Source organism: Protopterus annectens, chromosome 10.part0, assembly GCF_019279795.1.
Source record: "Protopterus annectens isolate FY-2018-M chromosome 10.part0, PAN1.0, whole genome shotgun sequence".
NCBI lineage: Eukaryota > Metazoa > Chordata > Ceratodontiformes > Protopteridae > Protopterus > Protopterus annectens.
Window position 1 is genome coordinate 674,550,812 of NC_056744.1, and position 15,462 is coordinate 674,566,273.

A 15,462-nucleotide genomic window follows, 5' to 3' on the forward strand; every position below is an offset into this window, starting at 1 on the left:
CAATTAGCCTGTTTAATGCTACATAGGTAAGGATTATAGGTATTTACTAGGTGTTGCATAGGTAAGGATTATAGGTATTTACTAGGTCTTGCATGCAGTCCAGGAGATAACTGAGGTGCCCAGCTCAAATTCCTACTTGCACCCAAGTGCTATCTGATTCAGTAACTTGCTCAAAATCACACAGCAGGCAAATGAGGGCTGTGGAAATCAAACCCTGTACTACAGGAACTACAGCTAATAGCCTTAACCTTTTATGTCAACTATGATCACTGTATGGTAAGAGTTATACAAGGGGTAACCATTAAGGCAGTCATCAGGGGAGATTTTGAATTTTTCTGATTAAGCCCTATTACTTGCATGCACATAACGATATCCTGCAGGTAGAATGTGCAATGAGTGTGTGTTGCACCTTCCCTCACTCCTGCAAGGGGAATTCTTTGGAAAAACAACCCCCTCCCATACACAGGAGGCACTATGCAGTGGTTTGGCTAGTCTCTACCCAGGAAATCAATGATATGTTTTTGTCCTTTAATGTGTGCACTCATCTATCCAAAGATAATAATGCCCATTCACTCTCTCCTGCACCATCAAGAAATCAGACCACTAATCAAATATCTGTCACCTACGGCACAGACAGGACTGCATCAGTCATTGTCACTGGTGCAGATAATTTTCAACTTTTTTAGATGATGCTAATTTATTATCACTCATATGGAAAACCTGCCCCTTGGTAGTACACATATTCCCTTGTACTGTATTTAAGCCCAGCATAGTTTCTATCAATAAACACATATCCTGGTTGCAAGTTTGTATTCTGAAATAAATGAGATTGCACTCTGCCAAAGCGGTTCAATGCAGAGTTTAGTGCAAACCCCTTAACCCTGTTGTGATAGCTTCATCCTTTACATCCTTACTAAGATAAACATCTTTCTAGATTCCATCACTTGCTGCAACTGGGGCAAACAGTATGAGGTGGAGTTTCAACAAGTTTGCCCACAACAATTAAGACTGCTCCCTTTCTGAACTGTATTCAGCTACGCAAAGATTTTTGCCCTGTGTTTCTTTAAATACATTGATATTTTGTACAATGCCATTACAATGTATCAAACAAGCAGTGACAGGATAATGTACTACACAGCTTTAGTAGTAGAAGGAGTTTAATCCCACGTTTAAGTCACTTATGTTGAAGACAAATTACACCACTCCAGTCATTCTTAGTTCTCAGTAAGCACATGCATCATGTTGGTTATTATAGCATGTCAGGATATAAAGCAAATTCAGAGCAACATATGAATTATAATAACAATAGTGACAGGTCTGTGCATTCAGCACAGTGAGGTGGTTTGTTGTCCACTGCAGATTCATTTTATATAAGGTCATACTGTTTGTGTATTATTTTATTTGACATTATTATTTAATAACATAATTTTCTCCTCCACTTACTTTTATTACCTTCACAGAATAGTTAAATTTGTATATGTTTGTATTGCTAAATATCCAATATTTGTGCATATAAAGGCAACATAATTGTTTTTTTTTTTATTTTTCTTGGTCACCTTGGACCTCATTGTCACCAGTCCAGTCCTTAGCACCGAATGTCCATGCTGAGTCTACCAGCTACTATCCAACCCTTGAATGTATTTTTGCTGGGGCCGGTCATGGATCCTGAGGGTGTCTTTGGAGCTCGTCTCATCTGTGCTTCCATTCAGAGGGATGTTTGTTTAAGACCTACCAACTCCATACACCCCACTCCCCCCATGCTCATTGATTATGTCCAAGGGCAACTGGATTCCAAGATTTTAGCTGCAGTAGATTCCCCTGGGCAATCAGTTAGTTCTGTGACTTCTACCATTCCACCTTTCTTTCAGACACTGATTAGACGTCACCATTAACATCCTGAAACAATTGTAATAACTGTTCCCCTTTGGTAGCTGTCTGGAACTTATAGTAGGAGAATATCAGCTAGGTCGGAAGACTGGAAATGACAGGGCTTACTATGTTTAGATGACTGTTTACAGGAAATACATGAAAGAAAAGTATTGCCTTCTTGTCATTTTCTTGAAATAAGGTGTTCCCTTCCTAATAAGGATCACTAGAAATATTTTAAGCAAAGATATATGCGTTGCAGGTTTCAGTCTTGAGCACATTTGAATCTCCCTTTATTTTTCACTTGATGAATACAACTTGTGAATTATTATATCTCCCACTCTCAGTACCTTATCTTTTATATGTTTCTAATGGATAACCCAGAAATCATAAGCAGTTTGCAAGTGCTACCCATGTAGAATTAAGCATTTAAATCTAGCTGTTTGCTCTAAATAAAATGTCAAACATTCAACAATGTGTATTTGAAAATATTTGTTTTCTTTAGCAGCCACTGGACAACTGCATGGACTGAAGGGTGGTGAACCCTAATTTAATACATGAATTCTAGGGCTGCACTTCTCTGCAAGAGCTATGGAAGTCAGCAACCTACATTTTCAGCTTGATTACAATGGCACCCTTCTTGTTTCAAGGAGTTTTGCTTCATGGTTAACGTTATAGGAGAGTTTCAGATCAGCTATGGAGCCTTCAACTAGCAACAACCACACCATTATTTACAGTCTCTGAATGGAAAGAACAAGAAAAACTGTCATGATGTAACCTTATCATTTGGTTGTAGAAATAAAGTACACTGTTGGATTACCCCTTTAAATTTGCGGACATTAAAGAAAAATGTTGGACTGAAGAATTATACAAGTATAAGCCTCATGTCTTGCCTTATTGCTGTGGGCTAACCCTAAGCCTAACCCTGCACCTAAACCCAAACCTACTCAGTACATTACGAAAAAACCCTTCTCGAACAGATTCTCTACACAGAGCATTTTATACACAGAACCTACACATAACACACATGCAAAAAGATCTATCCTCTCAAGTAGTCCTTACCCTAAACTTAACCCCAAAACACCTGTACATACACTTCTGCCCCTATTGCTGAAACTTTTGATATATCCAAAAGTTTTAGCATTAAATGAAAAAGACACTTACCTGCACTCTACCAAATCTCAAACATCATGTGGGAATATCTGAACATCAACACATACTTCTAGAAAAAAATCACTTCACTTTGTTGATATTTTGTGATTTGACAAAGTGAATTGCAGTCATAGATAAATGGATATATAGACAGATAGATATATATTTTAACAGTTTTAATTCCTGACCCTGTCTACCTAAAATATCTATACTGAAGCAGAAAGTGACAGTTTCATGTTACTTAATGAATTCGGAATGTAAGCAGTTCAGTGTTGCCACGTGTCACAATTTATTCATGCCAGCCCGAAAATCACGGTCTTTGCCAGAAAATTTGTAAATCAGAGTCTCTGTCAAGAAATTCAGTTTTGATGAGTACTTGTCAGGTATTTTGAGGCATTCTGAGAGATAATGCCGTTTGGACGTAAACTAGTTTGTCCAGAGATACTTGTGGGATTGGTCGTGGGACAAATGTTGGTGGTCAGAAAAGTTTAAGAGTTAAGTGAATGAAGGTGTTGTTGCAGTGTTACAGGTGAGGAAGGGTTAAGGTTAAGGAGAAGGGCTGGTTGGAGAGGACGTGAGGTAATGGTAAGGAGGCGTTAACTTTAGTTTTGTGCAGTACCTGTGGGGTGGGGATATCAGATTTAGGCATGAGCTTGCAGCTCACTCTCTCTGCTCTCCTTTTTGGTCAGCTGGCATGTTGTGGAGTTTACATACGAATGTGGGTTGACAGGCAGAGAAGAGCATCAGGAATGTCCCTGTTCTGTTCTCCCTTTGGAGTTCATGTTTGGAATTGACAAGTTGGTTGGTTGGTTGGTTATTGAAGTGAGTGGTGTTACCTGCTTCTGGTGTGAAGTTTGAGTAAGTGAGCAGCTGTTTACATTACGGTGGGATAGAGGTCAGTAGGTGACACTGTCTATGTTACATTTGAAGTTATGGATTACATTTGTGATTAATAAGTTTTGTGATTAATAAATTTGATTAATGAAGGTTGTCTTATGCCAAAGATGGTGTGGTATGATTTCTTGGTAGGATCTGGACAAACATATTTCAGAAGTTTATAAAAACAACTGACTGGCCACTCCTTGAAGGCTTCTGAGCTGAAGCATTAGAGGTTTTATTATGGATTATTTTATACTTTTGAGAAGTTCATGGACAGTTGGTTGTTTTTTATATACATTTGCCTTTTTTGTTGTTGTGGCATATTTCAGAAGTATATTTCCCATACTGTTTACTGCTTTGCTTGAACTTCCTATTTGCATTTAATTTATTTTGTAAGAATAGTATTTTACTTGTTTTAATTAGTATCTTGGTTGATGTGAAATGTAACCATTAGCCGAAATTGTGATTCATTCTAAAAGTACACAAAAATGTCAGTCACAAAACTAACCAATGCTGAGAAAATTGGTGAAAAATCCCAACTTATTTAGTTTACGATTCATGCTTAAACCCTACATATTCAAGCTACTTATTAACTTTGAGAGTTTTAGGGCTTGTGATTTAGTAATACTGTAATACTACAACAATGTAAATGGGAGGTGTAATATCTTCATTGCTGACATCACTGATTCAGTTAGCAACCGCGGTGGAGAAGATTAAGCAGGTAGGGCAGAGGAAGTCTCTTCTTTTACAGGTGGCGGTAAGGGTTTGAGGGTAGCAGTGCCATTTGTCTGCTTGATTTGTTGATATGTAGGGTTTGCAATAAAGGAAATGACAGGCATTAATAAAAACAAATCATAGTGGTACCCCACTCATCCAACACTTGACCTGCCAGAAAAGAAGAATGTTTAAGAGAAAAATGGAGAGAGTTACTAATTACTGCCAAGACACTGAGGTACTGGTAGACTGCATTAGTGGAGGGAATAAAAAAACATATTCAAAACAATTATTGTTTGCAGCATAAACTGGCCAACAGCATAAGTGGCTTCAAATAACTGTTTTTTGTTGCTGTTATTTTTCATAAATAAGTATATGCTATCTAAAAAAAAAAAAACAGAAATGGTAGATTTGATGAGGCACAAACCTTGTTCATCCAGCTTCTGTGAGTTCATAACAGAGACATACTCATATGTTCCTCCAAGTATTGCCTCTGTGATGTAATGTGTTCCATAATCCCTGTAAATTTCTCTGTATTCTCCATAGGAGTAGTCTAACGGCAGTGCCTTTACCTTCTGAAAGAACTCATAGTGTAACATTAGGTTTCGGTCTTTCAGCTTATACTTGACAACTTCCAGGTTGGACTTAGCACGAACAAACTTGCTTTTCTGTGATGAAGAAAACAGATTTCATGATTACACTGTATTAGTTTAGGAGTACACATGCAGAACAATTTAATTGTAGGACTTAGTTTTATTTTTCATAGAACTGTTAAAGATGTACTTTTAGATATGGATATATCTGCATTCATAACTGAAGGCATCTATGCAGGTGAGCATATTACACCTGTTAATTTAGGAAATTGTAGGTGGAGGTTCCCATAAATGCTGTTCCCCATTTTAGTATGTTGCATCACTTTATGTATCACATATATTTATGCTTTTCTTCATCTTTTTAGCCACTCTTTGCTAATGTTTGCAGATTTTCTCCTAACTCAACTGATCCACAGATGCTGCCATATATCCAGTTAGATGCAAATACATTTCACACACATTTGACACTCAAAAGTGAAAACATTTATGCAAGGCTGTAAAACAAATAAATAAAACTATCTGCAGGATTTACAATACTAAATTATGACCAAACACATAAAAGCATATACACTCTAACCTTTTTCAACATCAGCAAGTAAAGAAACCACTACATCATCTGTCTGTAATTATTTTGTACATCAAAACATTTCTCCTTTTTGACTGGAAAATAATTTTGAGCAGTAGACCTTAAATACAGTACTTAACCATGTAGCCCCCAAATGTACGTCTGATAAATACATATACCCCCAATAAAAGCTACATCCACAATGGAGCATCATCAGCCCAAATTCACAATATATACACAGTGCAAATTAAAGCATTCTTTCATTGTAACTTAACAGCCAGGACCAAAACAAGAATTCTAGGCAAACACAAAAAGAGTTACTCAAAAGTCTTCCCATTACGGATAATAGCTACAACACTTCTAAATCATAGTGCTACATTGATGTGAAATGTTTGCATTGATCTATTCATACGATACGGTACATCAGTGAAAACAATCATGCCCATATAGTGCCATTAAAAGTATTTTATTGTTTGATAATTCCATGTAGGAGGCTTTCAATGATGTGTTACACAAATCTGCATTGAAATAAGAAAATAAAATGGGAGATTTTGGAGTGGGTCATTTACTGCTTTTCATGTGCTATCATGTTCAGTCCCAGCTGATGAAAATTTTTGTTGGATAGTTTACAAAATTGGTGATGTATAGTTTCATCAGTATGCCTCTCAAATGCTATGATTTAGGCATAATACTATGATTCTGGCCTTCAGAGTAAGCCTTGCTCCTTTTAGATTTATGATGTTTCTCATAAAGTCAGACGTGTTTATGAGTAGATACTTTATTAAATACATAAACTATGCCTATACAAAGAGTTACTTCCACTAACTATATATGACAAAAAAACTATATATGATCTAGTATAGAAAGACCGTGTAGTGTGAACAATAAGAAAGTGCTTTTTTGTTCTGACATACTGCTATGATTTTTAAAGGCCAGTGCTATTATGTTTGAGGCTACGATGTAGGTTCATCTGTTTGAGTGAACTTACATAGTGTATGCATTCAACTAGGGTTTGCAAATGCACACATTCTTCATAGAAATATATGATGTTAATGTGAAAATAGCCCATTCACTCAAAGTATACAAATCTAGCAATCAGCAAAGATGAAAAATATGTTGCATTCCTTACATACAGGATAACAGATGTAATAACAACACATTTATTACCCGTAGAGCTGTCATAATGTACAGCATATATGGAACATAGTGGCACATGCTGTTAACATGTATATAGACTAGGAATGGTGTAAGGTTCAGCACAGTGACTTTTTTAAGTGGAGTGCGTAACATTCAGCTCACTGCCCTTTTTAAGTGGAGTGCATAACATTTAGCACACTGCCTTTTTTTTTAAGTGGAGTGCATAATACTCAGCACACTGCCTTTTTTAAGTGGATTGCATAACATTCATCACACTGCCTTTTTTAAGTGGTGCATCTAAGTACACTGCCTTTTTTAAATGGCATATGGGACTCAATCGACATAAAATGCATAATAGGAGGAATATCATGTGCTATGGACAAGTACTGAGTGTAACCTTTATTTTGAATTATTTTATGCATTCTCCAAAATATGGATCATAAGTGCTCATTTATGCAACCATTCCATTTCACAGCAACAGAACATCAAGAATAACCTCAAAACTGTTAATTTCATAAACATGGAAATATGTTAAGGACTCTGGAACGAGTTCATGAACCTCATTTACCTGGTACTAGACCCTTACACCATTTTGGGTTATACATAATCAATGTCAGGGAACATCTTAGTTCAGAGGCAGTTCACTACCATAAACCATTGTATATCTACTTTTTCTACCTTTAGAAAAGGGGTATGCAAGGCATTTTCAACTACAATGCAGTAGATGAAGATTTGTGGTATTCAGGCCAATATCTTCTAGTAGAGAATCTGTCTGTCTCTCTATCTCTGTCTGTCTTGTGCTTGACCCTTATGTGACAATGTGAGGTATTGCCATCTATGACAGGAGTAGTAGGGCAGTGGATGTGTAACATAAGCCAGCACATCTAGCTGGAATTTTGAAAAGAATTAATAGTCATGGCTTACTATCAAAAATTTGGATGGCAGTTATGCGAACTGTGATGGTCAAAAGACTAGTTTCAAGTTCATTTAATGCTGATCCAGAAAATATTCGACTCCACAACAGCGAACACTAGTGTGAGGACAATGTTCTGCTTGGAGATTGCACTACATTTCTGATTGGGAAATTTACCCTTTTCCTCTCTGCAGTGTGATGTCGGAATTGGAATATATAATTAGCAGGGGGTGTGGGGGTGCAGGGTGGCTTTCCCCCCTGCAAAACATTTGTAGGAAATCAGCAGACCTCAGGGTAAGTTGGGTAATGTCAATAATGTTGAATTTGAATTATCGTGAAGATAGGCAAAGGTTGCCAGCCTAGTCAGATAGAATTTTGTAGATAATTTTGTCATTTGTATATATTAATATAAGCTACAGGCTTGTTCTCTTAAATATGAAAAGACTGCATTGGATATTGAATTGCAAAAATGTAACAACAGTGCACCCTGCTGTAAGAAAGCTAAGTCAAGCATTTTGTGACTGTCTTTGATGTCAAAATTCGAAGCCAATATGTCTGGATGAAGGAATTCTGCCTATTGTTTTAGGCCAAAGTTAATGGCAAGAATTTGCATGTATAATTTCTTTTATTGTTCTGGTTCATGACCAGTTGCAAGATCAAAGGGGCTATTAACCTCTGAGACTCTGTTAGCCTGGGAACCAGAAAGAAATGATGTAATCTGAAATGAATCAGTGGTACGGTGTTATTAATTTAAGGACAGAAGGAAAGAGAGCATTAGGGCATTTGTCTTGAGAACATCCAGCATCACCAGTTCTGCCTGTGTCTAGATGCAGGTAGGATTTTAGAACTGTGTTTTCTCTTAGACATAGCTAGGAAATAGGAAGATTAGACTAGTTTGTTTTTCTGTGATGTCAGAACTTTTCTACGGTATTATTTTAAGTATTTGTCTGTGATCTCTGAACTCTTGAATAGCACTGTATAGTAAGAAATATTGTCTTGTGTTTTTATTATTTATTATTAAATATTTTTAAACCTTGCAACTGTGGCTGTTTTGTGTAAAGATAATTTAAGCTCTAAGAGTACATTGTATGTATATAGTGATTCTGTACCAAGTCACTCCAAATAAGTCTTGACTGGTTGCACTTACCAGTTGGATAATAATATTGCACAGTAATAATTGGACACCCTTCATAAGGGCCAATGAGTAGCTGATAAATATTAGCTGGGTGGTGGCAGTGATTTCTACTGTATAGTCTGGATAAAAGGGGCACAGCTGGAGAACCTCTGCCAGCTTCCTCAGGAGTGTCTGTGTGGTTGTATAAACTCTTATCTCAAAGTGTGTGTGTGTGTGTGTGTGTGTGTGTGTGTGTGTGTGTGTGTCAGCTACTTGGGAAAGGACACAAAGCACTGGTTGGACAGAGTGGGTGCTGGAGATTTTAGCATGCCCACTAGGCTGAGATCTGGACCCTTAGCTGTGCCAGTGGGGAGTCTTATTGGGGACCTGGAGAGAAAGGGAGAAACCAGCCCCAGACTGATTGTGATCTCTGTGAGCTCTTAAGGGAAATTGTACTTTACTGTGTGTGTATTTATTATCCTTTCCCTATATGGATGCTCCTCACTAGTGTTAGTGGTGAGGATTGAGGCTCCTTGATTGCTGGGCCAGTGCACAGGCATCACAGACATTACCACTTTCGTTGTTTTGCGTGAACAATGTCTGTCATTTCCAACCTTTTTTTCGAGTAAGTCATTACACAAACAACTGTGTTTCAGAATTTTGATAGTAAACCATATGTCATTTGTATAGCAAATTGATTTGTACAGATGCTTATGTTGAAAAATGTATTTGTAAAGCTGCTTGTGTTAAAAATGTACCAACAATGTGCCCTGCCAGACAGGAAAAGAAATATGCATGCATTATTGTAACTGTTTAAAAGTATATGCTTTAACAAAGGTTACTGGAAGAGAAGAGTTTAATCTCAAACTTTAAAAATAGTAAATTAAATTACTGAGCCTAGGACATAAAGATGTTGCCTCACAGTTTTGAATGGATCCAGAGACACAATGTCTGTAAGAAGTATGGTTTCTTAGCTCCTGTAGGAAGAATGGAAGTGTTTTATGGTTTTATGACTTCCAGTAGCTGCAGCAGATCTTAGCAAGGCTCTGTATGTGTATATTATTGACACATAGGTGCTACATCCTGGCAGTTTCTAGCAATGGGACGTTGTATGGGAACCAGAAGTCAGATGGCCAGATGTGTTAATATTAATTCCATTCAGTATAATTTGGTACCCTTTTAACAGCCTTAGAGTAGCTGGCTTGGGAGTGTCTGATGGCAGTAACTACCTTATAGTTTTATCAGAAGTGGGCGTAGCTAGTAAACCTTTGCCAGAGTTTCCCAAGTGTGTGTGTGTGTGTGTGTGTGTGTGTGTGTGTGTGTGTGTGTGTGTGTCTGTGTGTGTGTGTTTGTGCAAATCACAAAGCACTGATTTCACAGCGAGAGTGGTAGAGGACTTGGCTTGGACACTCGGCTGAGGACTTAACTCTACAGCTGTGCCAGTGGGAAGCCTTACTGGTGACCTGCAAGAGACAGAGAGAGAAACCCAGATCCTGGTCTGAGTGTGCTCCCTGTGCTCTTAAGGGAAATTGTGCTTGACACAGAGAACTGCATCTGGAAATACTGGGCTATTTTTGTTCCAAGTGAACATCCCTCTCCAGTGTCAGTGGAGAGGAATTCAAGCTCCTTGATTACTAGCCCAGAGTGGAGACATCACACCTTAATTCATATTTGAATGACACATAGGAATTGTCACAGAAAATCTTAGTTCAGAGGCAGTTCTTGCCATAACCATATTTAGTTAGCAGGTGAAAGGGTTGCCACTTTAAATCAATGGGTTCTGATAGATAGGTGGCCTGCCTACCTGGTTGGCCACATGGAAAAAGCCAACTTGCCTCCCTGGCACTACTCCAACAAAAAATGAGGTTCTCAGCCATCTTGAAAAGGAAAACAAATTCTGTGTTCCTTATTCAGCATTCTAGGCAGCCACACCACACTCTAACTTCCTACATCCCAACAATGATAAGTAGTCTCTGGATTGGTCCTCATACTTCCCTGTCAGGAAAAATCTGTTCACAACTCATTACTCTCTCACTGTCTGATTTTGGCTACCAATATCGACAGCACCATTCTCTTTTGCTAAAGGTAATTTTCACCATCTGTCTCTCCTAGAAAAGTTCCTTTGCTGTCTCATAGATACAATTCTCACTTGTCAATTATCCATGATTGCTGTCTCCCATACCCCAGTTTCTACTAGTTTCAACTGGAAAAAATGAATATATGTGAATAAATCTACTGAAAAAAGATAAAGAACCTGGCCTGAATGGGATGAAGAGTTTGAAGCCTGATCTGAAACTGAGATCATTAAGAAGGTGATCACATGACTTGATGTAACATGGCCTGAGTAATTCAGATGAAATGAAGCTTTATATATATATATATATATATATATATATATATATATATATATATATATATATGTATAAGTGTGTGTGTGTGTGTGTGTGTGCGTGCTCCTGAGGTGAAACAGTTTGCTAGATGCTTAGGTAAATGCAGTGTCTCTGGTCTCAGTTAGCATTGATCAGCATATCACTTTCCAAGTAATGTGCTAGTTTAGAGTGTTTGTTATATTCTGTCAGGTGAATAATCACACAATGTAAACAAGCAGTAGGAAAAGTGATAGCCAGTTCAACAGAGAAGGCTGCCTCTCAGCTATTGTAAGCAAAAGACCTTCCTTTCTTTCAAACTTTACAGAACAATGTATAATGACATATTCTGTGAGTACAGAAAAAAGATCAGTGGACCATTAAGTTTCCCTGTTGTTCACAAATGCCTTATATTCTGAAGCTTATCACTTATTTAATGCACATTTTGTTTGACTTCTTTGCCATCTTTTTACATTTAGATACAAAAATTGATGTAATGAATAGTTATTGATTCAGAGTCCTACTATTAACCCATTGAATTAGGTGCCTTTACAGCTGAAAAATGTCTGCCTATTCAGAAGGTCATTTAAACATATACCCCCGGATTTACTATCCTTCTGTGCAGGACTAGCTTAGTCCTGCACGGAAGAGGCCATTTAGGAACAGGATGGCAGTGAGCCATGTATATTAAGAAGGCGTGCTGTCTGAGCCTGAGCTCCTAATCTTACATGGAGCATGTAAGAGTGCAGGGGGCGTGTCTGAGAACAGAACTCTCAGAATATATATGCCCTAGCAATGAAGAACAGTAGAAAGCCCTAAAAGAATGAGCGAGACTGCTCAAAGGTGTCTGCATACCCCCAGCAACATCCCCTCACATGTACAAGAGCAACAGTAAACACAAACAATATAAAGATCCTATTTTTTTTTTTTTTATGAAATAGATTAAAATTAATCATAGGTGCCTGGGTTTGCCCATCGCTTAGCTATGGTTAATGCAACTTAAATAGCAGAAGAGGATAAAAAGGAAGATATATGCAAATGAAGCAGTATAGCAATAGTGTAGTGGGCAAAGCATTTGCCTTATGAGCAGTCATTCCCAGTTCGAGTCCCACTGCAGCGCATTCCATTTTCCATGTCAAATCATGTTATGACCAATATTTTTAGCTGCATAACCTACTAAATAACATATATTTGTGAACTGGAGTACTGCATTAAATGCAGATGTGAGGTGTCAGTGTCATAATGTTGCAAAGTCCACAGATAATCACAGGAATCAGGGTGGGATACAAATGGAAGGTAAAATGTGTAATGAATGATAACTCCATACAGCTTCCAAATCCCCCACCTTCCCAAGAACCATGAGACATTACTGTCTAAATTAGTGCAGTGGTAAGCGGGAGTAAGCACTGGTAAGCAAGTGTAAGCACTATTAAGCAGTAGTAAGCAGGAGAAAGCATATGAAATCACTTGCAAGCGGGTTTAAGCCTGTTTGCGTGGTAAGCAATCCGCACACAGGAATATTGAAGCTAACTCTCTGTAAGCATCATTAATCAGAGGTTAGCAGTGCTTACCCTCGCGCAGCCCCACTCAAACCCGCTTACAAGTGCTTAAAAGTGCCTTAATCACTCTGTGTCCAACGGCCCTTGTTCTGCCCAGAAACAAAATAAACAGCCTTGCAGGGCATGAACCCAGGACTCTATACACTATACTCACAGTAGTTAACCACCAAGCCATCACAGCAGTACATAAGAATGAGGTATCACCAAACAAATCCTCACTATAGTAAAAGCAAACTGAACATGTAAAAAGAATCAGTATACAGTCACTATATAACATAAATATGTGAACTGGAGTACAGCAGTAAGCCCAGATGTGAGGTGTAATTGTAACAGACTGTTGAAGTACCCTTTTAAACACAATGACCCCATACAGTGTACATACACATGAATCACGGATACCAGACAAATATATAAAATGTAATGAATACTAAATCAATGCCAAAAAGCAAATATAATGCAAAGTAAATATTAAGCAATGCTAAGCATTGCACAGGCCAGCTTAGTTGTTGTAAGCAATGTGTAGGCCAGCTAACTCAATTTGCTCAGTGGTATACCCCTTTAAACAATGCCAACCTTAGGTAAGCAGGATTGCCCATAGCTTAGCCTTTTCAAAACTGGCCAATCATGGCAAAGTGTGGGAAATCAGCCCTTCTTAAACCCAACAGGCGGGAATACATCTCATAACTGGTTGTAGCTTCCTCTTGCAGGTACCATGTCAGGAAGGGGAGAGGGAGTGCGCTTTTGAGCACAGTGCTGGGGCATCCAGGAGTCCAGAGTCATGGCAGGACTCCTTGTCAAAGACCATGAGCAGAGACTGCTGCAGGGCCAGTACCAGGGGTCCCAATATAAGGCGGAAGCCTGGGACCATCTCGCCCATGACCTCATCCGTGCCACTGGCATACCCTAAACTGGTGAGCAGGTCAGGCATCACTATGCCGACCTGAAGTGGCATAAGGGGGATCTCTTGGATCAGTGGATCCAAGAGGCTAGGAGGACAGGGAAGGTCCCAGTTGTGTGTAAGTATCACTCCATTACCTGTTTAATAATTGCCAGCTTGTATCACTCCACTACCTGTTTAATAATTGCTAGCTTATGTATATTATGGATAGGTATGGCTAAATATTCCTCCTATGTCCTTCACAGCAGCAAGTCAGTGGGCCATGAACCAGGAGGCTCATGGCTGTCGCTTGGAGAGGTTGCAACAAGAGGCAGGTTAGTAATACTCTTGCATGTACTGTCATAGGAAATAAATCTAACTGTATTAGTAAGTCAATTGCCTGTAGAAAACCTATATTGTTTAAGGCAAGTACTGCATACACCGGAGAATATGGCAGGAAGAGTCTCCTATAGTTTGTATGTAAATAAAAGCATAATAGCCTGACAATAAAGGTCTAACTGATGGACTGCATGTATATACTCTGGTATCATATGGTAATGTAGATTTGCAATCACTTAATAGTACTGTTGTATTAAGCACTGTTACCCACACTGTGCAACATAAATAGAATGTGTAGTAATGCTGTATATGACTGGTGTAATTCCCAGAGGTCATTTAGTACAACTGAGAGAGACATAGAAAACAGAAAAAAGACAGACAACAAAATCCAAATAGCACACGCAACTGAGACGTGAACTGTTGTATTTTTAGCACACACCACCATGGTTTGAATCCTGGGAGTGGTAGTAGTCTGCATACAGAATCATACCCCACAACTGTACAGATATGTCCTGAATGTCCAGTAAATTGGCCCACATCTGCTGCCTGTTACTCTGTTCCCCTGGGAAATCAGTGGGATGATCCCAGATGTATAGGCAGCAAACAAGAAATACAACTGATTGTCACACATCTATAACAGCAAACCTGTCACTCTAGAAACTCCCCAAAATGTTATGAGAGTAATAAGCCAAGTATGTCCTATCTACATCCCCATGTTGTCAAGCTGTGACCAGAGTGCGTACAGTAACAGAGTGAGATGCATGTGCATAATGCTAATGTGAAATCAGGTACTTTGTGTGACAACGTGCAGGTAGTGCTAACAAACATTACTCCCACAGGTACGTCGGATACGAACACTGTGCTGAGAAATAAAAGCATGATACCCTGTACTGGTATTGTTTGCTCTGGTATTGTATGGAATTGTGAGTGTTGCAGTTGCTCTGAATAATAAGGTATCACTGATCACTGTCACCCACACTGTGCTACATAATATAACTGTGTAGGAAATCCTGTATAAAAGTGTTGTACATCACTAAAGGTTGAAGAGGGCAATAGTCTACATATGTCCCAGTTCACCTGCATGTGGTCAAGACATGGCCAGAGTCTGTGCAAAAAGAGATGGACAGCTATGTGCATAACATTAACCTGGAATCTAGGAGTATGTGTAGAAACAGTTAGTGTTAACAAACAATTCCTCCACAGGTATACCAAGTAAGAGGTGTATACTGCAGGTAAAACCAGTTCATGTATACAGATGTCGACAGCCATATCACTGTCCAAACTAAGTCAATAGGATAGTGTAGTAATACTTGTAAGGTACAGATAACAGCACTTACTAGGAATGTAATGCAAACTACAGGAATATACTAGTTGTTAATTGACATCTT

The 15,462-nt window shown here is 38.5% G+C and overlaps 1 protein-coding gene across 1 annotated transcript in view; it reads right to left on the reverse strand.

Moving 5' to 3' along the window:
* C8B (complement C8 beta chain) overlaps nt 1-15,462 on the reverse strand; it is a 506,997-nt gene that overhangs the window by 214,904 nt on the left and 276,631 nt on the right. Inside the window, exon 7 of the mRNA XM_044085515.1 lies at nt 5,039-5,279. Within this exon, the coding sequence (XP_043941450.1) occupies nt 5,039-5,279 (241 nt within the window). The remainder of the gene's footprint in view (nt 1-5,038; nt 5,280-15,462) is intronic.